This window comes from Caloenas nicobarica, chromosome Z (assembly GCF_036013445.1).
Source record: "Caloenas nicobarica isolate bCalNic1 chromosome Z, bCalNic1.hap1, whole genome shotgun sequence".
NCBI classification, from domain to species: Eukaryota; Metazoa; Chordata; class Aves; order Columbiformes; family Columbidae; genus Caloenas; species Caloenas nicobarica.
The window spans coordinates 15,832,117-15,859,567 of record NC_088284.1 but is presented as its reverse complement, the minus strand read 5'-3'; the positions used below and the strand labels follow the sequence as shown (position 1 = coordinate 15,859,567).

Below are 27,451 nucleotides of genomic sequence, written 5' to 3'. Positions count from 1 at the left end.
TCTGGAACTAACTGGTTTTTAAAAGAAAAGGTTAGGACGGCTGGAGAATGCTAAGTAACGGCGCGGGGGAGAGATGGCTGAGCTCTGAAATTGCTTACAGAATTACATTTGTTTTTCTTGTGATTTTATTAAAAGTCACTCCTCATCTCCAGAATGCGTGAAAATATCTACTTTCCACTCAGATACACCACATTAACTTGTTGGAGGCGAATTTGTTTGTTTGTCTATTTTATTTATTTGCCAGATAAGATTGATGCAGTCTTATTAGCGCTATATCTAGTTATAGGAAGAGATAAGGATGAGATGTTTTCTTTTTATTCCAATTACTAGACTTGTCACCTAACTGAATAACTGATATATGATTATTTATCTTGAGTAAATAGAAATCAGAAAAGCAGCCAACTTAACACGTACAAACAAAATATGTATGTTCCTTATTACTATATACCCCCTATGTAATTGAAGAGATTAAAACTACGGCGTAAAAAGGGAGAAAGTTAAATACACACACGTCAGTCTCCGACGTATATTCTTTCATTGCTATACCTAGCGGATTATTTATCCAGCCGGTTGGGGAAGATTTCGTGTTTTAAAAATATGGGTATGTGGTAAATAAATTCCTCAAAGCTCAGTCAGAAGAGTCTTCCTGGAAGTGAGCGCTTTCCCTAAGCAGAGATGTGTCTGAAAAATGCTTTATACCGGCGTTCCCTTCGTCTTCGGGGCAGCCCCGATAATTCCTGTCCGACTGCATAAGCTGCAGCACAGTGCGTCGCACTTGGGCTCCCAATTTTTAAGTTTATGAACTTAATATTATTCCAAAAGCCTATAGATACATACATGCATACAAGGCTAGAGGGAGAGGGGGAGGTGACTTTTGTGTATGAAAATTTTGCAGCTGGACGGGGGAGAGCGGGTGGGGGGTGTCAAGCATACCTTTATATTAAAATAGCTTTTTCCCCATAAAAGACTGGTTGTCATAGTTCTGATGAAAATTAATTGATAGAAGCCATCCTTTCAATCTAAAGCAACCGCTTCGCTGTCGAGAGCTTCCCGCAGCCTGCCAGCGAGGAGACAACCGGAGGCGCTGCCTTTGGTTCAGCCGGAGGAAGACACAGATATTTAGATAAATAAGCAAATAGGAAAACGCTGTTCTTAACCGTGTTTGAGAACAGATGACAGGAGACCTGAGCTTTTCCTGCCGCCCTCAGGGAGCCTGTCTTCGGAACACCTGACGGCTGCCTTCTAAGCAGCTGCAATCGTTCTTGCCTCGCATGCCTTTAAACTTCATAAAGTTGCTTTCAAATAACTATATTTATTGCAGTTACAAAATGTTGCATGTAGCCCAATGTCGTAAAGCAGCGATGATCGTCACATTTAGCTCTGACTAGAATGAATAAATTTGGATCTGTAGCTGCTGGCAGCCTTGTCCTTCATTTCCAAAGAAGTCATATTTTCCAGAGGGCTGATTGAAATGAAAACACGTGTTTATGTTTTTCCATTTCTTAACTCCAAATTACGCCTAACGAAAGGATATAGTTTGATTTGTCATTTGTGTTTAGGGTATGCCGATGTGGAAAAGTAAACAGGAGCCTAAGTCACTTGATTTGTTTTCTGTAAGCAAATAACACTCAAAAGCATAGCTGTAATTTACAATGAATTAAAATTGATTCTTTTCATCAGGCAAGAAAATAGGGAAATGTGAGGTCGTTAATTATTGAGGGAGGCGCTTCTCATTAAAGCGAACAATGTTACAATGCAGCACTGAGGAGCTGGAATGTGAATAATAATATCCGATATTTCAGCACTACTGTCTGGAAATACCGAAAAAAAAAAAACAAACCCGTGCGAGCAAGCCAGGCAACCAAAAGTTACATTTGATAAACGCCGGGAGCGTTGCTAAGTGTAAAAAGCAATTACGGTGCTCTGCATACAGCAGCCCCCTTAACTGGATGAATGCTCAATAAATACATAAATAAAATATCAAATTACAAACCTTATCAGCCATTTACGCCAAGCCACCCTGCTGACTTTAGCAGTTTAACCTTATTTTACCGTGTTTCTCGCTCCAAATATAATTATTCTCATAAAAGAAGGTTCTGTTCCTAAATCAGAGCAGAATTGCTTAAATACACTTGTTTATATTACAGCCTCATTCAATCAGGGCTTGAGTTTAGCCGGGAGGGGAGGGGGAGAGCGCCGGGGGTCGCAAAGTTCTCTACCCTTTCTTCCCAGGGTCACAGCACTGGAGAATTGGGGTTGTGCTGCTCCCGAACGCCGCACGCCCCGCTCCCGCGGCCCCTGCTCGGGCGGATCGGCAAGAGCAGGCAGGAGTGAAGGGAGAGGGGAGGGGAGAGCTGACACCCCGGGATCGGGCCCGCCGGGAAGGGGAAGGATGGAAAAGGACAGAAAATAAAAGAAAAGGAAGGTGCGGAGGGAGATGATCTCCCAGTGCCTAGCCCCTTGGCAGGCGCTCCTGTACGAAATTCAATCTCTATTTTTTATGAGAAGTAAACTGTCTAAATAAATTTTATTAGGAGCAACCAATATATTTTCTGGTAGTTCCCTTTGTTCCAGTTCTACGTGTGTGTAACAATCTAAAACCTATTTATTGAGGAAAAATCACTGAATCCGTCATAGAAAATCCTTTTACTTTGCTGTGAAGTGATTTCTGAAGACATTCTTGTCACTCTGAAGATTTTGGGCCATTGTGCTAAAGCCTTTCCTTGTTAGGAACTTCAGTTCCTATGATCATGGGGGGAATACCGTAAATTATAAGAGGGAACGGACTTGACTGGCAGTTTTCTGGCTACACTGGGAAAATGGAAAGATGACGGGGAATAAAATCCTTGTAAATACATTACCGACGCTGCCCAGGTGAATTCTCGCACTTGACAAAACAGGAGTGCGCGGAAGCGTAGTGTGATTGGAATGTTTTACATATGCCCCATTGTAATTTTCTTTCTGACACGCTTAAGTGTCATCCCTGCCCGTACTTTTCTCTCCCACAGACTTCCTTCTCTGATTTCCCCCCTTTCCCTTAAGATGATTGTGCTCTGAAGTCTTGGAAGAAATGATTTAGTTTGTTTATGCTGCTATAAAAATCAAGAGCAATAGAAAAGTCATAAAATGAAGCGCGCTATCAATCACACCGCAACATTGTTATTCAGCAGTTACTAACAGAGATTGATAATCCTTTGATTTCATCCCATTGTTATTACTCTGATGTGTCTGCACATTAACTATTACACATTTATTTATCGACCTGAAACATACAACACGGAGTAGCTGCACACTCACGCCGTGCCGCTCTGCCCGCCGCACGTTAGGCAGAACCCGGCTGCAGGCACCTGCAGCGTCCGGACATGTTTGTCAGCGGCTACAGCTAAAACAGAACCCTAAATGCCCCGTCCGACCGCTGACCAGTCGCGTCACTCCCGCCCCAGGCAGGGCCAGACCCGCCGCGGCCGCGAAAGCTGCGCGTCCCGCGGCTCCTGCCGGCCCCTGCCCGACTCCCTTCAGCGGCTCCGCGGGCTCCGGTCCGCGGGTCCTGGCGTCCGGCAGCGGCCCGGGCAGCGGCTCTGGGGATTATTCACCGCCGGGGCGTCCCCTTTGGCCCTGGAGCTGTACACAGACAATAGTTTTCAAAGGAAAAAAACGAAATAAATTAACCATCTCCGGAGTCCCCCATGCAACGGGAAAAAAAAAATTAAACCCCGAAACTCCCACCCCACTTCCACCTCTTTCTTTCTCTGTCTCTCCAGCTAAATTGTGGCCCCGCTCCGGGTCTCTCTCCCTGCTCTTAGCGGCCGTTCCAGGGCACCCAGGTTCATTGCAAGAGCCCGACGTCTGGAGAGCTGAATTGAATCAATGTAGCCTGTGCAGAGAGGCGGGGGGGGGAAAAAAAAGCAGCAGCAAAACTGCCCTAGAGATCGGTCGGACGGTTCCTTTGTTCAGCCGCTGCCGAAAACCCTGCACATCTGAGCTGCAAACAAAACCACTCTTGCATCTGTTCGCATGCAGTATTTACAATGTTTTGTGTAAGTCAATTGGGTGGCAGAAAAAAAAAAAACATTGGCGCTGTATTATTTAACACAGACTTCACTGGGCTCCCTTTTTTGGTGGAAGCTTTATTTGCACTAAATGAATAATCTTAATTGCATCACTTTTGAATTAAAAATCAATGTTAATCAAGTTGGAAGTAGTAAATATCAGTTTTCATTGTGCCCGAGTAGAGGGTATTTTTCTTGTTTTGCAAATAAAAATACAAGTCAAATAACTTTAAAAGGGCCTTATGTTCTGCTACAAATACAATTGAAACGGATTGTTTAGGAGCGGATCAGAAATGGTACAGAATTTTGCACTTAATTTCCTCAGTTATCATTTACAATAAGAACCTCTTGGCTTGACAGCCAAGTCTAAACAGTAGTAAATTAGTACAAATTTATACTGATTTTACTCTAATAATCGTAATAAAAGCTTATAGATTTGGCACTAATTACATAAATGCCTAATGATCTTGAAAATTACTCTGGTTAGAAATATATTACTAATCTAAACTTTGTTGTTGGCTGGCTTTGAAAAATCAGAACATTAGAAATGGTTCGCTTCACTTGTGCAAAGCACTTTAAATTGTTCAAGTAGTTTAACATATTCAAGAGGAAAATAAAAAGCATTTAACTTTATTTACTGCTTTAAACTGAGTTTGTAGACGAGCCCATCTAGGCAACTTTACCCCCAAAAAATAGGGCTTACGGGCTTCTAATGCCGCCTGGGGAGGTGGCGCTCCCCGGGCGGCCGGGACGCGCGGTGCCGGGCTCCCTTTCCCCGAGCTGCGCTGTGTTGTGCACCGTGTGGGGCCGGGCCGGGGTGGTGGAGAGCCCCCGGGGCCAGGCGAGCCTCTGCGGCCCTGGCCGCTGCGGGAAGTCGCCTAAGTTTGTCTTTCCTCGCCGCTCTGCAGCCGTCGGGGCTCGTCGACAGCGGCGGGTGGGTGACAGCCGGGCCGCGGTATCCGCCGCCGCCCCCGAGCCCGGTCCCCGGGGCAGCCGGCGAGCGGGGCCGGCAATGTCCGCCCCCCCGCCGCGCCGCGCAGCCGCCCGCGCTCACCCACTTGCATCCCCCCGATGGGCGCTGGGCTTGCAAGCCACCCCCGGGAGGCCGACCGCGTCGGGTCCGAGGGTGCGCTCCGAGGAGGCATTACATATAAAATTTTAAAAAGGAAAAAAAAAAAGAGAAAAAATAATAAATCAGAGGTGACCCGGAGCGGAAGGAGGGTGGCAAATGTGCGTTTGGAAGAGAAGGGGAGAGGGGGAAAGAGGGCAGTGAAGGAGAGCGGAGCAGGGGAAGGGAGCAGCGGCGCGGTGCGGCCCGGGCCGGGGCGGCGGGAGGCCGGGGCGGCGGCGGGCGGGCGGCGGGCGGGCGGAGCGGGGCGCTCCGGGCGCTGACATTTGCAGGCTGCCCTCCTGATTGGTCCCCGCGCCGAGCTGCTCACGGGTTCATTGAAGTGTTAAGCACCTCCCCGTCTCTCTAAAGGACATTATAATGCAAGAGACCCCCTTTTTAACCACACACCGAATTTTCTTTCATTTAGGCGATCTATATATATATCTTATATCTATTTTAAATAACTTAAGGCCGCTAAAATTTGGGGGGGAACAGCCTTCGCCCTGGAGCGGTGCGCGATGCTGTCTCACGCCGACCTCCTGGACGCCCGTCTCGGTGAGTTTCCCCCAGCACCCCCCCGCCCCGCGGCGGCTGCACCGGCGGAGGCAGCGGCGAGCGGGGAGGAAGCCGGGGCAGGAAATTGACAATTTGTTCCTTATTTTACCTTAATGCGATCTAAATGGGCTAATTCCTTTAAAAGTAATTGTACTGTATTAAAGTTTAATTTGATTTAACATTAAAAAAAAAGAGAGGGAGACCTACGGAGTATGTAGATCTACAGCGAGTTGTGGATCATGTAATTTCTCTCTCCCTTGTTTTTATATACATACCCACACATTACTACTACTACTATTATAATTATTATTATTATTATTATTTTAGGACGGATGATCTCGATGGTAGTTACGGAGGAGTTCGGGGTGGCATTTTCCTGCTCGACTGCTCGCTTTCCTCTCCCCTTCTTTTTCATTTAAAAATATTCTAAAAGGAGAGAAATATCTGTATCTACCTATTCATGGTTATTCATGCATTTGTTTAGAGTAGCGGAGGGAAGAGAGGGGAAAGATCGGCCAAAGTGACCGAGGTCCCCGCACATCCGTCGGGGAGGTAAAGCTCCCGGCAGAAGGGCGGCTCGAATGTTGTTTCTTTCTCTCCGTCTCTTTCTTTTACCAGCCCCGCTGGAAAACCCAAGCTGAACCCGGCAAAACCTGCCCTCCCCACCTTCTCCTTCCTTGGTCCCGCAAGGGGAGGCCAGGCAGGGATCTGGTTATTTAAGCAGGAAGAGGAGCTGTTTGGTGTAAAGTTTTCTCTCCTCCGCCCAGGTTGCGCCGGGCCGGGGACTCTGCACGCCGCGGAGCCGAGCTTGGCTGCGGGGCTGGCGGGCAGCCGGGAGGTGGCGGGGGGCGGCGGGGTGGAGGCTGTGGCGGTGGCTGGATGCCTCTCGCTGGCTCGGTGCGCTGGAAGGCGGCTCTGATGGATACATGCCCTGCTGCAGGGGAGTGACCGCGACTCCTTTGCTTCCGCAGGGATGAAAGATGCGGCCGAGCTGCTGGGACACCGGGAGGCGGTGAAGTGTCGGCTGGGCGTAGGGGGCTCGGATCCGGGGGGACACCCGGGAGACATGGCTCCCAACTCGGACACGGTGGAAGGGACCACCCTGCTGCCGGGGGAGGACATCACCACAGTGGGATCCAACCCCAGCTCCTTAGCCGTCAGCGCCAAAGACCCCGACAAGCAGCAGGGCCAGCAAGGCGGCCAGAACCCGAGCCAGGCTGGGCAGCAGCAGGGGCAGCAGAAGCAGAAGCGGCACCGCACCCGCTTCACGCCGGCGCAGCTCAACGAGCTGGAGAGGAGCTTCGCCAAGACCCACTACCCGGACATCTTCATGCGAGAAGAGCTGGCCTTGCGCATCGGCCTCACCGAGTCCCGGGTGCAGGTATGACCAGCCGCCCCCGCGCAGTACCCTCCCCCGCAGCGTCCTCCGGCCCCTTCCTCGGGCGCACCGACGGCAGCACGGCCGGCCGGTGGCAAGGCCAGGCACAACAGGCCGGGGAGGGTGGGTCCCTCAAATCTCAGCCTGACCCCGGGAGAAGAAACACACCCTTAAAAGCAACAGTTTGAGCAGGAAGCCTTGAAACCGGACATGGTCTGGCCTCCTTTACGCAAAGGTGTCCGCTTGGGCTGTCCCCTTGTCCCCTACCCGACTGCAGCGCGGTGGTCTCGCGCGGGGCGCGGCTGGAGCTTCCCCCGCTCCACGGTCCAGCCCGGAGCAGGAAAGAGTCTGGGACGACACAGCCCGAGAGAGTTTCGGCTCTGGCGGTGGCTCGGCGCTAAGAGACGAGCCCGAAAGGTTGGGGAATGGCCCCCGCTGCTCGGTGCGGGGTCCGGCGGCGGCAGCGGGGCCTGGGGCCGCTGTCCAGGGTGCTGCCGGCGGTTCTGCGTGGCGCCGGCGGGACGGGGAGTCCACAGGAGCCAGAGCAGGGGGTGGGGAGGGGCACGCAGGCTCGTAAAAAGGCACTGCGGTAAAAGGCAGCTGTATTTGGGCTCGGAGTTTCTCCGTACCGGTTTTTATAATGTTCGGGGTCGGCAGAGGTAGCGAATAACTTCAATATCTATATTTTGTTCTAGAAAGTACATACATACACAAAAGCACATACATACATATTTGCACACGGGCACATAAGAAACTATTTAGTCAAATAAATGTAAACGAAATTTGGAAGAAGGGGAGATGGATCCAACCGCTAGACTGCTCAGATGCGGCTTTTGTGCGCAGAGGGATATTTTAGCTACTTTCTGGGCGAGCCCCTTCCAGGGACGAAATCCTGCACAATGGGTGCACTTGTGTGAAGCGCACCCTCCCTCAGCACAGCGCACTGGGAATGTCACCGCACTTCATCGGAGCCGGTGATCAAAATCCCTCTCGGCAAGCCTAGGCTCCTCAGATAAATAAGCACACGTCAAAAGGAACCCTTAAATGAACGTTTTTATGAACGGAAACCGACTCCGTTCTCGAATGTGACAGTAAATGCACGTCTGCTTTTAAAAAGTAAAACAATTTGACTCAGCCTACACAGGACTATAATTAGTTTAAATTAAGAACGAAATTAGATTCACAAATAAAATATAATTGGACAACTGACTCTATGAAAAAAGAAAACGAGGTCTATTAAACTTTATTGGGTTTCCCAAAGGTTAATGATACCAATTTCAATATTAGGAGTGTGGTAAATGAAGTAAAATATAAAATATAAAATGGAAATAGTTATTTTCTAATAGCACATCAAAGAAATTCGTAGCAAGAAAGACAAAGTGTTTTAATGGCCTCGGCACAATCTTAAACCAATGCTAACAGCTCGAGACTGCTGATAAAACAGTTTAATAGAGTGGCAATTTAAATATTTTTTACAATAATGTTCTGTAGTTTAAAAAGTAATCAGATCAACATAACCTTCTTAATTAACACTTCAAAATGATTAACATTATGTAATCTAAGGCAAAATAATTTATGTAAAATGTATTTACCTCACATTCCTATGTATCACTGCTCCTTGACCAAATTTAAATTAAATACTAATTGGTTTATGTTCTTATATCAGTACTTTACAGTTTTCGTTATAGTTAACAGATTGCCTACACATTCCTTGCAGTATGTAGGCTCCACACTGATTAAGGAATGCTCCAAATAGTTAATTTATAGCGGCTGTATATGTTTTTAAGGGTTTTAGATGCTAAGATAAATCACCTCTTTCCTCATTTTAGATCTATATTTAATGTATATGATACATTTAAATAATTATTAGAGCGGCTGGTGCTTAAATGGGAGTCCAATTCCATGTCTGATATTGCTCTGCTTTTCAGGCTGGTGTAATAAAACCATTCCTTTTATAGCATGCCATTATTAGAAACCAATTTCAGAATTATTTATAACCTGGAATGGCTTATTAAGCAGCAATGCGAGAATCATGCAAATTATGCGATCAAATGCAATATAATAAGCATAATCATTAGTCTCTAGCATGGATTAATTAACTTTCAATATTTTATTTACATAAAAACCAAATCAGTGAAATAACTTCTGCACAGTCAGGCTTGCCTTTCAATATTTTATACGAACAAAAATAATGTGCTGTAATTCCACTGACTGTGTCCCCCACAATGGTCCCGTCACCTGCCACATCTTAATAGGGGACAAGCTGAGAGTATTTTCTAGTTTTCTAATGGAATGAGAAATTGCATTTTCTTCCTCTCCCAGCACTATTAAAGTGTAATGAATTCGGCCCAGAGTTCACGGCTGGCTGATCGAAATGAACCTGAGATCTGAGCTTTAATACAGCTCTCCAGATTTCCTACCAAATCTTCACATTAATCATCTGCTGGATTCCAATGAGATCTTCATAAAGCTTCGGCTTCTGAAAAAAAAAAAAAAGGAAGAAGAAGAAAAACAAAAGTGATATTCTCCCCCCTTCTCTCTCTCTCACCCATTTATGGCTGGAGAATTAAATGGGCTATATATTTTAAAATACATTTACAGTATATCCATATTACTGTAACAGCAGACATCATCAGGGTAGATTTTTAGATTCCAACCTCCATTAGATTCTCACTGTTGTATTAATAATTTTCAGGGGCTAGTTGCATTTTAGAAGGAGTCCAAAGTCGTCAAACGCTCGTGGTTAATATATTTCTAGAGTTGTCATGTGTGCATTTTCAAAATCTCCCCCAGGTTTTCCCTGCGTTTTAATCTGTCATGCATTAGTTTTCAACTGGAAACATTCATATTTTAAAAGCATATGCAGCGTAGCTATGAGCTGAGGCGACCAGACCTGATGGAGATTCTGTACACCACCAGTAAACCATGAAACATAAAAAGATTTTGTAGCCGCAATTTAACTATTAACCCTAAAACATAATTGAACGCGGTTTTTCGATTATTCATATAACGTTTAGTTCCCTAACGGCTGTTCATTCCCGCTAATGGGCACCCGCGCTCCTCACTCTGGATATGTAGCATGAAACCAGGGGCTCCAGCAAGTCCGGGCGCTGTGCGCCTCTGAATTTCGGGCTTTTCACCCGAACTACTATCCCGGTGCTCTCGGCAGCGCTGTGGTGCGCCACGAGCACCCGCTTATCTAAAGCATTTATTTTTCTACCTTTTTTTTTTTTTTTTTGGTGAGAGGGTTTCCTGCCATGGGACATGGACGGCGCTGGGTGAGAGGGCTGGCCCATGGCAGGGCTCCCCGCTCCTGTGACGGCCCGGGAACGCTGCCACGCAACGGCAAGGGCCGTGGGTCCGTCATTTATTTTCGTTTGTGTCATTGGGGTTTTTTTTTAGGGGAGAGGCCAGGCTACTCTCCCGGATTCTCCTCCCGAGAGAGGGAGGCCGCAGACGGCTCCGTCACGGGACACACACATCGATCGGTTTCGTTATAAAAAGTTCCACCGGTTTCGTTAAACCGTGGCGGGGACATGCGTGGGGCGGTGGGTGTGAAGAGCGGCCGTGGGAGAGACAACGGCCGGGGGGGGGGAACACTCGTGGGGGCGGTGCGGCAGGAGACGGGGCAGAGCCCGGGGCGGGGGTGACGGGTCCCGTCCCACCGAGCTGCGCCCCGGCCGCACCGCGGGTGGGTCGTGGCTAACGGTGCGTGTCGCTGCCCGTCGCCCGCAGGTCTGGTTCCAGAACCGTCGGGCCAAGTGGAAGAAGCGCAAGAAGACCACCAACGTCTTCCGCGCCCCGGGCACGCTGCTGCCAACGCCGGGGCTGCCGCAGTTCCCCTCGGCCGCCGCCGCCGCCGCCGCCGCCATGGGCGACAGCCTCTGCTCCTTCCACGCCAACGACACCCGTTGGGCCGCCGCCGCCATGCCGGGCGTGTCGCAGCTGCCGCTGCCGCCGGCGCTGGGCCGCCAACAGGCCATGGCGCAGTCCCTCTCCCAGTGCAGCCTGGCGGCCGGGCCGCCGCCCAACTCCATGGGCCTCTCCAACAGCCTGGCGGGCTCCAACGGCGCCGGGCTGCAGTCGCACCTCTACCAGCCCGCCTTTCCCGGCATGGTGCCCGCCTCCCTGCCCGGCCCCAGCAACGTGACGGGCTCGCCGCAGCTCTGCAGCTCCCCGGACAGCAGCGACGTGTGGCGGGGAACCAGCATCGCCTCCCTGCGCCGCAAAGCACTAGAGCACACAGTCTCCATGAGCTTCACCTAATGGCCGACGCATCGCCCCGCGCCGCCGCCGCCGCCTCCCCCCGCGCCCCCGCCTCGCCCACCCGCCCCGGCCCGCCCCGGCCCCCCGCCTTCCCTCACCTGACTTACCAGGGAGTCGACTCAGGATCTGAAATCAGACGCCAACTGACTGGTTTGTGGGCTGAGAAACACCCCCCCGCCTCCTCCCCTGTGCATCCCCCGCTCAGCCCCTCCGCCTCCCTTGGCCCGGCTTGCCCGCGGCCCCCTCTCCCCGGCGGCGGGAGGACTCGGGGCCTCCCCGAGCCCGACCCTCTTTCCCTTCCTTCTTCCCTCCCTCGGCACGACCCGGCACTCCCGCCGGCCGCCCGACCGGCTTTGCAAATAAGTGCGTTTTTGTTTTGCTTTCTTAATTTTTATGGTTTATTTAAGAGCAGCGATCTGCCGCTGGCCCCCTCCGCTGCGGGGGCGCCGTCGGGGGGCGGCCGGGCGGGTTGGCGGAGCGGTAACTCCAGAGAGAATCAAATCCATTTGATAAGCGAGAGAGAGCGAGAGAGACGGCGCGGGGGGGGAGGGGGACGGGGAGGGAGAGTTTCTTTTTGTAAAGGTAAAACGCAAGAGGGAAAAAAGGGCAAAACCAAACAAACAAAGTAAGAGCACTTCCCTTTTTCGGATCTTTGATTTCGCGACGGTTGAGTTACCGATCCGCCCCCACCTTTATTTACGCATTTATTTACGTTCCTGCTGCTATTGTCCCTCCTGCATCTTCCGCTGCCTCAGGCGGAGGCGCCGCCGCAGCCCCCGCCCTGCCCGGCCCGGCCCCCGGCCCGCCCGCCTGCATGTGCCGGTCACCCCGCCGCAGGGCAGGGCCGCTGGAGGAATGAACAAACGATGTGAAATAGGATGTTTTGTGTAGATAAAGCATTCTTGTTACATACTGGTCGATTCGTGATATGTTTTAACTTATTGTCTGTGCTTATTTATTGCATTTTGGGTTTCTTAATGAATGTTTGAGCTAATATAAAACATATTAATTAACTTTTCGGGACACGTTTATATCAAGTTAATGTGAATGGATAAATAAAATCATTTTCAGTATGTTATATGAATAATTATGAATTTTGATGTGGCGTGTGAGATATGAGAAGTGTCTTTAACTGCAGGCAAAAAAAAAAAAAAAAAAAAAAGACAGGACTCTCTTCCTCGGGATCCACAGAGTCCTTTGTCTCAAGTTTGGGGATAGTTTGCTTGCTTGAACTTTGCATTGAAGCTTTTCATTTATCACAATTTTAATACTTCATGATAAATAAACTTTTGTTAATCTTTCTGTGTGATTGTTCTTTAACTTCGGCGGCGAAGCAGGGCAGGGGTGAAGGGCGCCGGGGCCGGGCCGGCAGCGAGCGCCGCGGGGCCGGGGGCTGCGCTTGCCGCAGCAGCAGGAGCAGGAGCAGCAGCAGGAGCAGGAGCACGAGCAGGAGCAGGGGGGTTTCGCCGTAGACCTGTTTGCCGGCGTTGGAACGAGTGGGAGGCTGCGGGCGGGGCGAATTCCATGGAAGAGAAAACGTTCGGTTTACTCCCGTGCAAACTTTGAAAAGGCTGAAATAAAAAGTGCAGGACTTTGGCAAGCATCTTACAGCCTATTTTGGGTTTATTTCCCCCTCCTCCCCACTTCTTTATGTTTTGGTTTGTTTTTTTTTTTTTTTTTTTTTTAGATGTAATGCGCTGAGATCTCTTCTCCTTGTACGTCAATTACACACCTCTTAATTACACACCTGAGAGTGCCCAGCTCCATACGCACCCGCAGAAGGGTCCTTGCCAGCTCCAAAGTGCATATTACATATGCGTATTTAATTTAAAAGAGAAATAAAAGGAGAATAAATTATTGGTGATCCAGGCCTAGAGTGAGTCTACTGGGGGTCACCTGAGAAAGCAGCCCTATTCCTTTCTGCAGGAACCTGTTGGCCTGGTTGCCAAAACAGCTCAGGATACCCATCCTGAGGTAGCCTAGGCCAAGCAAGACAAGTCCCGTACCATAATCCACACTATGAGTAACCCCTGGGGTAAGAAGGCATTGCGCCCTGTCCATTCTTCCCACATTTCCTCTACTCCTCAGCCCAGCCCTGGGCCAAGCAGTAGCTCATTTGCACCCAGCCTTGGTTCCAAATTGGAAATTCGTCATCAGTTTAGATCAGCCCTCAGAGTTGTGGGTGCACAGGGTGCATATGAAACAGGGCTGGTCAGTGTGCCCTTAGCCCCCCTATCCCATGGATCCCCCTGTGTGGACCAAGAAGGGTGGTGGCCTGGCTGGGATATACCTTGGTCCTCCCAACCCCATAATGGTCCCTTCCCCGTGCCGTGGTGTGCCAGGAGGAAAAGTAGGTCTCCACCAATGTGCAGATCTCACTCTGCTTCTTCAAAATGTATGGAAGGTTGTTTACAAGCATGTAATTTTTACAGCTGCTTTATATTGCTATAAGCAAGACAGCTTTATGATGTAGGAATGTTGTAAAGTGTAGTATGGAAGATCTTTAAAAAATATGTGCTTTTTAATGGTAGAGAAAGATGCTCTTTCTGGCTGAGGGCAGAGGATTGAGATGCAACCTGTAAGATCTAACTCTTGACACCAAACGCTGCAATGCTATGGAAGGCACCTTACAAAGGTTCTTCAGCTGAATTCCTCCTCCTAAACCATCCATAATTTCCTCCATATTCTAATGCAAATGTTATCCCAGTTATGAACAAAGCTTTTTGATCCTTCCCAACTTTGATACGACATTTGTTTCCATGGCAATAGATCTTCATGTTCTGAGTCCTGGAGATTTTTGAAACCTACCCTTAGCACCAGCTGAAGCTTTGAAACATAAAACATCTAAGCTGATTCTCTTATGTAGTTAACATGGATGAAAGGAAAGGGACTGCAGGTTTCACTCATACATGTTACAGGTTGTGTGTGAATGATTTTATCACAAAATCTCACTTGTGCTGATGTTAAAAGATAAAAATTAAACAGCACTGACTAGTTCTACCTAACAACAGGAACAGCTTTGCTTCATTCACGTGAAGTGATCAAAACAAATGAGTGAATTCCATATAAATCGAGAGGGAATATTTATGCTGAATAACAATTAGCCTATTACTGACAAAGTAGTTAACAACAGGCACTGGGACTGTTACAGGCTGGGCTTATTTGCTTACCTTAAGGTGCATTTTAGCTTAGAGCAATTCCACCCAACACGTAAATAGGCTTAGATTTACATTTGTGTATACGGATTCATTCCCACACCAGCACATATCCATGTAGGTTTACTTCTCTCTAAACACAACATCACCCATAACGTCTAAGGAATATACATAATGGTAATGTCACTGAACCTTTCATTTGCTCTCTTGATGAAATGCTTCAACACTCTCTCTCTCCTGCCTTCCTCCCCTCAAATCCCCCTGGAAGGCAGAATCTGCTCTTACCTGCTGTTGGAGATTGCATTCGCTGAGCAATTACTAACATTGGAAGAAAGTTTGTGCAAGGCAAGAGATCAGATAACATTGCAGCATAGATTATATTATTGTACTAGCAGCAATGATCCCTGCTCCTAGAAATGAAAATGTAGTTTAATTTGTGTTGTGGTCTTTAAATTTTCATTTTTCCGAATAAAAATCTCTGCACATGAAAATGTATCTTGCAGTAATGGAGGTATGGCAGTTAACCTGTCAGTTGAAAGTATGTAACCTTCCTTTTCTCCTTTTCATGACAAAGGTAATCTCATCTGAGGGCATTTATGTGAAGAAATAACAGCATGGCATGGTGAAACCACTGGCTCATTAATCCTGGCATCTACTTCCTGCAGGGCTTCTTGATTAGTTAGATTCATTCATCGGGTATTTCAGAGTTTTTGATTTCTCACCACTGGCTAGGTTCACTGAGTTCAGGCTAAATTGAGCCAGAAGCAATGTTTATTAGTAATTTTGTAATACAGACTACCCTAATAATTCAGTACAAATATCTCATCTGAAATATATCTGTTCACCCTAACACCTAATGCAGTTGGCAGCTGTGTTCAGAGAGAACTGAGAGAATGCAAGTGATTTGGCATGTATTTTCTAAATTATTAATATGAGAGCTAATAGAGAACTCCTCTTCATTTCCAATGCTGGAATTAAGATCTTCTTTTTTTTTTTTTTTTTTTTTTTTTAAAGCAAGACCTGACACAGAGGCAACCACCTCCTGCCTACCATTAGGCTTTAGCTCAAAGCAGTTGGTCTGGGAAGCGTGGCCTATTTAGCCTTTCAGCATAAAGGTGGAAGGGAGAACAAAGGAATTTCAGTTTTTCCCTCATGTGTGCTCTAAACATAGGAAAAAATCTAAACACTGCAAAAGGAAAAGGAAGTGAAGTACTCAGAAATTAGCATCCTGTAATGTCACAGATCTATAGAAACTGTTTGATAACCCTAACAGAGTTACAACTTGGACAGAAGGGACAAAGAAGCAAAGGCCCTGATCCAGCAGCCTTTAAAGGCCATGCTTACCTGGCTGTGAGTTCACAAGATGCATGTGTGAAGATTTGCTCTATTTGTGCTCAAAATTGTTCTTCCAGAAAGCTTTCCCCTGTTCCATAAACTCTCTTTTCTAAAATAAATTATGTCCACACACAGACTGCATTCAAATCTCTCACTGCAGCTTGTGCCACATCAGCACATCAATTCATAGGTGACATCCGGGGCCTGAGAGCCAGTTTGAGTTTATGAACACATACAGTGTACCCCAAAATCTCTGGGCAAGACAGCTGATAGCAATGGCTTAACCCAGAGAAGCAGAATTTGCTCCAAAAGACGTAAGACGGACAGGCTTCTTCCTTTAAAAATCTCGGACTGATCATCACCCATATCAGCGATGAAACTGTGAAAGAAAAACAGAGGTGGTGGTGGCGGAGGAGGGGAGAAGGGACAGCATGGTTTTAATTTTTCACCTTGTCATGATGAGAATAGCAAGAATAGCAGCAAGAGACAGAGGGGCTGGTCGTGCCCGGGATGTGGTAGAGGACTGTCTTTGATTAACTGTCATCCTTTTATTTGAGTAGTGCTCAAGGGGCTGCATTAATAGCTACATAAGGCCCTCTGTGAGATTTACTTCTACTCCGCAGGGAAAAAACGGCAAGAGGGTGTCTCTCTTTTCATGCTCCTCACAGCCAGGGCTCGTGCACAGATCATCCCATCTTTGTCTTTCACCTCGGTTTTTGTACAACGGTATGGGTGGGATGTCTCCTCTCTTATTTTCCAATAAATCGTGCCTGCATCAGCTTCTCCTGAGACCATCTTTGAGGCTCTGCTTCACTTTTATGTTGCCTTGTTCATCAATGCTTATGCTTAAAAACATTTTTTTCAGAGCTAAAATTATGCTTTTACCAGCTTTGAAATCTGCCAGAGGAGAATCGCGCTCTGGGAGGAAGGAATCCAGGATCATTTGTGCAGGATTTGCCATTGGAGGTTACACAACTGTTCTGCAGAGATCCTTAGCCTCCTTCGAAGGACGAGAGGGAAAATGCAGAATATGCTTAATACACTGTCTGTGAGGGTGACGTTCTCTCCTGACCCCCATACACAGTTTGTGCCTTGGAGTATGAAGTTTGATTAGCCTTTTCTTGCAGCACTGGAAGCATCATGGTAGTGATCCAAAAAGTACTTTGGAAAAAAACAAACTACAGACTTTCTCTCATTGACCTCCCGCTACAGTGAATTTCATAAGCTGACGATGCACCCTGTAAGGACACATTTCTTTTTTACTGGTTTCAATTTATTGCTCTTTAATATAATTTAAGTGGCAGCTATGATTCCCTGTGGCTCCTTTACAAGATTTTAAGTTTTATTTTTTTGCTAACAATTTAAAGAGCATTTCAGAATGACTATGAGAACATTCCTGTATTTTTGATATCTAATAATTAAAAAGAAGCACCATCACTCACTTCAAGGCATAAACATTACTTTATAATGAAATTCCTATGTACTGGAAGGCTGTGATGTTGAGCTTCCTGCCTTATATCACAGCCCAGGCAAAACTTGATTTGACTGTAACATGAGGACTCCCTGTGCCATTGTAGCCAGAGGATTTGGTTGTGCCACAGTCACAGTCAATGTAAGTCAATGATACAATGGGTAAGCAGCAGACATGCTATTTGAAGGGGGTATAGCATGTTCTATTTACTCTTTGCCATGGCCACGGCCATTACACGGTGCTTTTTGGTGTCCCCTGGATTCCTGAGGCCAGGACATGCTCAGGGAATCCCTGGGAGGGAGTGGGCTCTCATTTCAGTGATGTCACCTGGCTTACAAGTTTGTGTTGCTAGGCAAACATCCACTGAATTCAGATTTATAAACAAAACTAAATGTAAAAAGGTATTTCAGCAGCTACACAGCCACAAAATGTCACCAGAAATTAACCAGCTTTGCTCTTTCAACTAGAGATCCAAATGAGAAGTCTACAGAAGGTCAGACATATAAAAATGCATTGAGATGAACAGGGAAGAATATTAAATTACTAAATAAAGAATTACACTTGGTACAGTTGGTGGCTCTACTCTTTGTGTCTATTATAAGCAATAATTAACACCCACAACTGTATTCATTGTCAGCTTGTGCTCTTATCTTCAGGTCTCGGTAGCAAACAAATGATTCATGCTTTATTCTTGAAATTTTAATTATTATAAGAAATACTTGAAGACAATTTCACTGTATTTTAAATTACTCTCACTTCAGCCTATCTGCTTTAACTTCTCTGCAATTTTAAGCTCAGGTTTGCCCGAACTGTGACCAGACAGATCCCCTCAGGAGTGGAAAATCCTGCTGGGCTCTGAGGGACCACATCTAGGTAAAGACAGCTACAACGGAGGTGCTTTTTAAAGGATGCTGGGATCCTGTGTTATTAGCTAATTGCTCTGACTTTTCTTCATATAAGAAGCTACTGCCTCTAACGCATTTGTCACATGGTTTGTATCCTCACTTAAATCAGACCTTTCTCATTTCTGTTGGAGATGATTCTTGTCCCATCTACAATAAATTGCTCTAATCATCCTTCATTCATTATCCCCTCCTCTCTTAGCCTCTCCAGTAGGGTGTAAGTCTGTAGATTTCATTCGTGGATGTTATAGTCAATCACACCCCAAATATAAAGCCAGCCTGCTACTTGTTGATGCCTTCCACACACATCCTTCTTTATGTTATAACTCTCGACAGCAGCTGGTTATGCCATTACTTGCTAAATGAAAGCATCCAGTGTTGCAGGTATTTTTTTTAAAGCATCTAAGTGTCTCAGCACCTAAGTCTCCTCTTCAAAGTAATGTAGGCTGCCAAGTTCCATCAATTTTAATCCTCTTGTTACTTTCACCAGTTTCTTATCGAACTCCACAACTAGTTCAGAATTCTTTTTATCAAATAACGTCCACTGAACTTGTTCTGTCCGAAGCCTCTGCCAATACACAAATCTCTTCTTTCCATTAGTTGCAGTGCTCTGATCCTGGCCACCTTTGACATTAGTTGCCCAGTCATTCTAGAAGTGCTCTTTCTACCAAGCCACAAAGTCCCATCTCGGCTTTAAATCTCATCTTGATCCTTATATTTTACCTCTAGCTTCAGAATGAATTTATAAGTAAAACATTTTTGGATCCTCTACATGAATGATCATCAACCTGCCTGCTCTTGCTTTCACCGATGCACCTAGGATTTTGACATGTCACATACTCTTCCGGTTACCTGTGTGAATCACACCAAGTGAAAAAGGTTTTAGTGCATCATTCATGGCTGTGCCTTTCTCCCTCACCTTCTGCCATCACCCCATGTGCCACCCCATTGGTGAACTTCCGTGAAATTACTTTGAGACATCTGGGTCACATCTAGGTCTTCTTATTTCCAAACCAGCAGAAAAAACAATCAAATGAATTGTCACTTGACCCATCAGCAAGTCATTTAGAGACAAAAGGCTTCATCATTCTATGTACTCAGAGCAGTTTTAATAGGTCCTGCCTTGTATCAGGGTCTGTGCAGCAGCAGGTAATCACAAAGACATCCTGTTTGCCTCAACGCAAGTTTCTTGAGAGGCTCCTAGTGGAGTAGCTTGACTGGCAAAGGCCGTTTGCGTCCTGTTCATGCTGTAGCAGAGCTGTGCTGGCTGGAGTGGATGTGTGTAGTGCCATGTAACCACTTTCACACCTTTCAAGAGACTAACATTGTCTTGAGAGTACCTGTTTGGGATGCCTATGCTTATGGTTGAATCTGCCCTGCCTAGCACGAGATGCAACTTACAAAAATTTCTCTCAGTTTTGCATTCTTGTGGAGACAGAGGCATAATGTAGAGTGTTGTGGAGACCTGCACTGCGCTGTGTTTAAGCACAGGCAGCTGACATGTTGGCAGCTAAAGCATTCCTGACTTGTTGAATTGCTCTTCGACTGCTCTTCCTTACAGCATCATGCTAGAGAAGAGTGGCTCCTGTTTACTGCGGCTTTGCCAAGGCTTACAGCAGTACTCCTGCATTTTCTGAAGGTGGGTGTGGAGCAGCAAGGTGTGGAGACTCTGGGGGACCAGTTTGCTGGAGCCTTGCTGCAAATGGCTCCTTGCTGACTTCAGTTTAGTTACCACAGTGCAATCAAATGTTGTAAATTTCACCAGTATCCCTGCACTCACCTGGGTCATATCTCTGAAGACCCTCATGAGTGACAAGAATAAGCCAACAGCAGATACAAAGCACCAGGCTGTGCTGAATTTAGGTTGTCTGTAGAAGTCTGGGTGTGACTCGGGTGCTGCTGCAGAACTTTGTCTTGCACACTGGGATTCAGTGCCAGGGCTTGGGTCCAAAATGCAATCCCAGACATGATTCACTGGCCTGGAGTTGTATTTGGCGAGTAGTAATATCAATTCTAGAATCTTACCACGGTTTATTTACTGGTCATATTAGCATGAGAGCTGATTCACATTGCCACAGGAAACCTTTGCTTGCATATGAATGTTATTATGCTATCAAGCGTTTCTGATACCACATAGATTTTTGTCTATTTTCTCCCTCCTAATCTATTTTTTTAGGCCAACAACCTGCTTCAATGCCAGCATCTGCCTTTCTAATAATGTAACTATTTACTGCATCATTGTGCTCTAGTCTCATTTCATGTTGTCACACTCTCCACGACATTATTTGAAAATTGTCAAAACACTCAGTGAAAAATTTCTACCAGAGGGAAAATGAAAAACGCAAATGGTGCAGCCTGGTTACCATGATAAGGCACGGAGGCTGAAGACACACCATGCCTCTCCAGTGTAACCTCCTTCTGGAATCAGGCTGAGACACTCAGATAACATATGCTAGGAAAGCTGGTGCTCGTTCTATCTTGTCATGTGTGCTTTCAGTATAGATGTTGAAGTTTTCTCTGAGTCCCTCTGGGCAGCTCTGCACTGAGTTTTCATCATCATCTTTTGTGTCTTTCAGTTGACAGAGTCCACTTCTTTCTTCATCAACAAATGTCTGTGCAGCGGCCAGTGAATTATAATAAAACCAGGAATTGCTTATATTGAGTTACATCTCTAGGACTGAGCTAGCCTGACTTAGGCTAAGTCGCTTTAACTGAATCAAATGCACTAGATAAAGGATAAGCAAAAATAACTGAGTATGTTGAATGAGGTGCTTGTCATCAGCAACTATCAAATGTTTTCCTGAGCTCAGTCCTGAAACATCTCTAACTACAGCTGCTCACAGTTGCTTTGTCATTGTCAAGGTGGCCCTTAGGAGTAGAGAAACAGACAGGGTTTGCAAGTGCCTTGTCAGAGCTCTCCCCTGGTTGGTCTCTGCAGTCTGTGGCAGCCCACGACGTGCTACAGCCATCACACTTGGGGTAGGGAAGAAAAAAGTTTCAGGAAGAATGGTACATTTGGGCAATCAAGTGTTCTGGGCAGCTTGGCTATATGAAGGCAGACCTCTAGGATGTTGCCCACTATTTTCGTACTGTTTTCCAAGTTCCATCCCGCATGCCTCAGAACTTCACTAAAGTTATCCCTTAACCACACCGTGTTTCAAAACTGCTCAGCCACCCCGAAGCAGAGAGGTGTGCCTGGAACCGACATGTCCCTGCCTCACCCAGAGACAACATGTATCTCAATTCCCATGAGCTGACTCCAGCTGAAGTGGACACATCAGGTATTAGCCCATTCCACTTGCACCCCAGAGGTCAGAAACACTCCTTCTCAGGTGTTACGCCAGGGTTGTTCACGGCACAGATCTGGATTAACAAGCTGCTGCAGACATTGCCACCACAGAAGGGAGTAGACCAACCATTGCCAGGCTGGCTGACACTTGCAAGCATTTGCTTCTCCGTGTGCCAGTAGTACATGGACCATGTCTTCTGCAAACTGGGAAACAAGAAGTCTCCAAAACAAGAGATCCAGAGGTCTGCTTTGTAACCAAGCAGTTTAAGACTGACCCAGACAGAATATTCCTCAGCTGTTCCACAAGTTTCCGAGTAGAACAAAGCAATTTATTTCTGGAACCAGCACTTAAAGGACATGAGGGTTATCTGCAGGTTAAAAAAAAAAAAAAAAAAAAAAAAAAAAAAGTGGTGTTACACATTCAGAGTCTCTCTTCTCAATAAAGAAGCCAAATAGAAACTAGTATAGTAGGTTTATGAGACACACAACTACTGGATGTCTGCATGTCTCGCTCCACGTAATAAACATGATATGGCATAATTTTTTATGTCCTGTAGTTTGAAAATCTCACCCATGAAGTTACATATTGTCCCATATCTGACATAGCTGTATAGAGGAATTTTCCTAATGCTGATGAGAAAAATGTGCACTACTAAAAAATAACACTCCTCCCGTAAACAGAAACACACATTGAGCAACTTTAAGCTGAATCAATCATCAGAATGCCTTCAGAATAAAGCTGGTGTCATTTTCTATGTTTAGTATGGCTAACCCAATGAGGCTACTAAATATTGCCAGGTATTAAGGATGTGAAGTCTAAAAGATTTTTTTCAGCTCAGCTGTGCTGAATGGCCATTACACATTCTGAACAATCGTACAACTTCTTTAATCAAATGAGGTAATATGAAATTGCCTAGATTTTCCTCAAGACTTTCAACTCCAGTGAAAAATACAATAATTAAACTCTCGGTACAATGACTTTCAAACCTCTGCGCACTCTCAGCCCCCTCCTTTTTTCTGTCTCTGGATAATAAATCCTTATGAAAGCTGCCACCATGACTGAGACAGGTTGTGAAATTGTTTAATAATGTTGACTCAAGTAGTGACATAATTTGGAGACTTTTGGTTTTCTTGCAACATCTTTAAAGACAACTGTGAGCTGCTGGATGTGACAGAGCAGACACAGCCCACAGCAGCAGGAAGGAAGGTGTTTGCAGCAACAGGGGTTTGATATCACCCGTGGAGACTGAGGTGATTCAGACTGTGGGGGAGGAAGCCCCTGCATTGTCCTTCCCTGGTGGCCCATCTTACAAACCCTTCTTCGAAATGCTTCTTTTAGGAGAGGGACAGAGACAGGTGAGTTAACGCCTCATATTTTGGAGGCTGGGGAGGGTGCCCAAGCCACTCTTGACAGCCCAAGCAAAACATTTTAATGTGCCTGGAAAATAAAAACATCTAGTGGAAAGTCAACCCTGCAGAGCCAATTGCTTTTTCCATTCTGAGAAGCAACAGCTGCATCAGGCCCTGGGCACTTGCTGAAGCCGTGCGGAGTTGGCAGTTGGACTCCAGGAACATTTGTTTTACAGAAATGATCATTTCACCAGGAAGACACAAATCTAGTTTAAGAAGGAGATAAAGAACGAGCCCACAAGGTTCCTTCCCACTGTCGTGCTTTTTCATCTGCGAATGACATTAGCCTAACTCCAGCAAAAATTTACAAGGTGTATCTCAACTGGCTGTATATTGGGAAGAAAAATCTCTTTTGTTGTTCCTTGTATGGGAGATGATGTGAGTCTGAGTACCCTGGCGCTGGTGTGAGAACCACACTGTGTTTCAAATGGCAGTTCAACCCACGTGAAATATTGCAAAATAATAACATGCTCCCCAAATATTGTGTGGTTTTAAAAGTATGTATCTAATAAATTTGAACGTTATCTATTTAAATGGATGTAAAATGTCTGTTTCTCAAAAGCTGGTCTGTAATTCTAAGGATGCCATGGAAAGAATAAAAAAAAAATTACTAGCACTAGTAACAGATGTGAAATTACATTAGATAAATATAATCATTAGTTTCAGTCTCACCCTGGTTAATTTGTTTGTGGAAATGTGCAACCCATTATTCATTAGGTAATTTTTCACACATTGATTAGGAAGCCATGTCGAATTGTGACCCAGCACATTGGGGTTTGCCTATCTCACAGTGAACTATATCGCTTACAATAGTGGAAATGGGGGACAAAATGTTTATCTCAGGCTGATTTTGTGCCAATAAATAAAGTAAATCAATAGCCAGCGAAGTGTGAACAACATTTCTTTGCTGTATAATATGGTTTTGGGGGCAATTTGACATGCTACAAGGGGAAACAAGGGTCTTGAACAGAAAGGTAATAAAAGCAAATCATGCTGGTAACTGTTACTGAAGTCCTGTATTTTTCTCTACATGGGCAGCTTTAAGATGAGAAAAATAATGCACGTAACAGTCTAAAACCACCAAGACAGTCCCCAGCTTTGTAAACATTGCGGATCAAATCCAGATGTGGTCAATGGAGGGGCAGGTTTCTGGGAAATCAGTGTGCCCATGGATGCTGGCTTTGTGTTTAGACGGGATCCTGAACCAGCTGGCACTGCCGGCACTTACCCAACAGCTCTTGCCTCCAGTGACTTCTTCCCTCAGGTATCTTCCTTTCTAGGGGCTTAAATTCTGAGGCTATAAATAGTTTTGCATCAAATCGCAGAAGCAGTGTTCCCATATCCCCATGAGACCTCTGCAGCACAGATGCATATCAAGTGGCACTTGCTGCTGATGTAAACTGGTGGAACTTTATCTGCTTTGGTGTGTTACACCAGTTTGCACCAGCAAAGGAGCTGACCCTTCACTCGTGTTATTCAACTTTGATATTTTGCTTTTGCGAACTGCAGATAAGTAAAAAAGGAAAGAAGAGAATTACACTTTTGTGGCTTGTGCTGTTAACGCCCTGCTCAAATTATTCTTCCTAAAAGACAGTTTGGGCAACGTAGGTACATGATCAATAGTTTTACCCAAACATCTGGTGTATCTCATTTCACTCATTTAATCCACACTACTTCTAGACTCAACTAAATGCAAACGGGCAAATGGAAACAAACTTTTTTTGTTGTTGTTTTTGTTTGTTTGTTTGTTGGCATTACTATAACAAAAGAGTGTGGAAGGGTTATTGCAGTATAGCTCAAGCCAGTCTTCAGTGAAATCTCAGAAATTCGTCTCAGATATCACCATGGCTAGCATCAGGACAAAAAAAGAACACATGACAAACACAAGGAAAACAGTTCCTTTAGCGAACTCCAACATCTCCAAAGCCCTCTGCAGCTCAGTTGCCTACAATGCCTTGCACAAACCACCACAGCATTCACAGCAGTCCATGTAAGGTAAAGTACAACAATAAACTCGGTCTGCAGAAAACGCAGTAATAAACTCAGCCAACCCCAGCCAGGAACCTTTCGCACTCCTGTGCCCACGACTCCTGGTGGGTCTTAGCTTCCTCCTGTGAAGACCCAAGGAGCCACATCTGTCCTGCAAGTGGGGACAGCACAGGGGCTGGAATGAACCATTGCTCATTTCCCAGGTCTGAAAGCTGGTTAATAATGCTGAGGCTCCATCAGCCATTAAATTGAATTTTGGCCAGTGCAAGCAGGTAGGGAGAGGTTGTTCCTGTGTAACCCCAAGGAGGATTTTGTGCTTTCTAGTTCATTCCTTCCCCATGACCCTGGTCTCAAGGGTAGAAAGGCTCTGCAAAGCTTGGGCCAAGCCAGCAGAAAACCTGCAGGTGATTACCTGGCTGCAATAATGAGGTCTCTTTGCACAGCTGCTGAGTAGTTTAAGAGATGAGTTGTTTAAGCAGCATGTTGGAAGCAGGTTGCTCTAGAAAAATCCTTGGAGCTGGGAAGCAGGCAATCCCATTTCCTTGGGGGTCCTTGCAGTGATTCACATGTGGCACGTTCCCTCTGATGATGGTTGCATGAGCATCTGCCAGCTACAGAGTGGGCAGCACAAAGGTGTGTGTATCCAGGCATCAAGATCTTTTGACCATATCATACACTTTGTCTGCTGAAATTAGAAAGGAGCTGACTTCTGATGTATTTTTAAATTAAAACAAATAATTGAGGTAGTAAAATGTATCAATAAATCTTGATATCATTTAAAATTGGCTATTAATGTTGCATTTATGGTTTTCAAAGAAATCAAATTAAATTGTCTAAGACAGTTGCTACCTGAATGTCTGCAAAATAATAGAACAACATGTCTATTAAGCTTATAGGAGTCTCTTCTGACACTAAAGGGGCAAGAGAAATATATATCTGTTGATTTATAAGGTGCCTCTGCCTGGCATTTTAAGCCTCAGATGTTTTCTTTAAAATACAGATTAAAATAACTTGAATTTTTCCACATAATGCAGACTGCATTAAGGCAATTAACATTTAATTAACAACAGGTTTTCCTCGGCAGGTCAGATTGTGAAGGGCTCACTGTTGTTGCCATAGAAAGTGGAAGGCTGGGCTGTTTAGTTTCCAGAAAAGAAACAGCTGTGTTTGAGCCCTGATAGTCTGAAATCATCCTGGGTAGGCTATATTGCTCCAAAGGACAAGGAGAGGAGGAGGCTGTCAGTGTCACAGAGACCATCTCAGGCTGCTGGAGAATGTAATCTGCTTTAGAAATCAGTGTGCTGTTGTTAGGGTATTTTTTTAAATTGAACTGACAGTAGAGCTTTAAAACTCCTGTAAGCACATAGTAAGCTAATTTAACTCTTTTCCTCTGATATGCGTCTTAATTGCATGAACAGAGCAGTGCAATTATTTCTTACAGTTTTGCTTTTCATGTTTTATTTTTACTGCTTCTCTTCAGATTCTTCACTTTTTCTCTTGGTAGCCATTGAGGGCTCGTTATGAATATTATCCAAGAATAGATAGATACACATATTTAATTAGAAGTCACATTGTTGCTCTGAATTGAAAGCTGCTATCAAGATGGTGCAAACGATATTTGTAAAGGAATCTTTAAAAAGGACAGAAATACTGAAATGAAGATAACAAGATAGATGCAGGCAATCTGTAATAACACAGACTAATATCTCCTGTGGAAAAAAGAAAAAAAAAAAGCAATCTCAAAGAGAACCTGGAAGGGCATGGGGGCTCCCAGAAGGCCAGTGGAGTTTGCCTTTTCAGTAGGTGCAAGACAAGCCTCTAAATGACAAAATCAGTGAAATGCAATAGCAACAACAACAACTGACTGTATTTTTCAATAGCATGATTTAAGGTTTCACATTGTGGAAGGAGGTTGTCCTGGTCTGCTTCTGGACTTTGACAACTGCAGGCAGAGTGGCTCCCAGAGTCCAGAGCAGTCAGAGAGGGAGACATTCAGACAAAAAAACCTCACAAATGGCTTAGGCTGTGGTTTTACTCTTCACACCTCTCCAGAGGAGAGCAATAGATCAGCTTTCCCTCTTCTAGTAACAGATTTTAACCATCAAAAGTTATCCATCTGTCCTGGTGAATTCATTAATCCCCACGCCTGTGTATGTTTGCTAAAGAGTCTGGTGAGGAAGATCTGGGTTGCAGTGACAGACTTTAGGGCAAGTGTGATCCCAGCAATAATACAGATATATATGTATAGTGCATGTTATATATGTCTAATTCCAGTAAAGGGTATGAATCCAGCTTGGTAACTGCTGTGTTGATGCTGTTCCTCAGATTGTGGAGGAGACTTAAAGAAACACAAAGTACATTAATAAACTAGTCTGCTGAGGGCACAAGCAGAAACAACAGCTCTTCTAGCTGTGAGTACTGTGTCCAGCCTGTCCCAGCATGGCCCTTCAGTGGTGCAGTGGGATGCAGTGGCCTAGGAAACCCAAGACATGTTGCTTAGATGAAGATGCGAAACCCAGAGATGGAAAGAAGCTGGTGCTC

At 45.6% G+C, this 27,451-nt stretch overlaps 1 protein-coding gene across 1 annotated transcript; it reads left to right on the top strand.

The window, feature by feature from the left end:
• Positions 1-5,678: 5,678 nt before the first annotated feature.
• On the top strand, positions 5,679-11,359 carry OTP (orthopedia homeobox). The gene is made up of 3 exons (XM_065657536.1): positions 5,679-5,715; positions 6,687-7,096; positions 10,829-11,359. The coding sequence occupies exons 1-3, from the start codon at positions 5,679-5,681 to the stop codon at positions 11,357-11,359; spliced, it is 978 nt and encodes a 325-aa protein (XP_065513608.1).
• Positions 11,360-27,451: the final 16,092 nt, after the last annotated feature.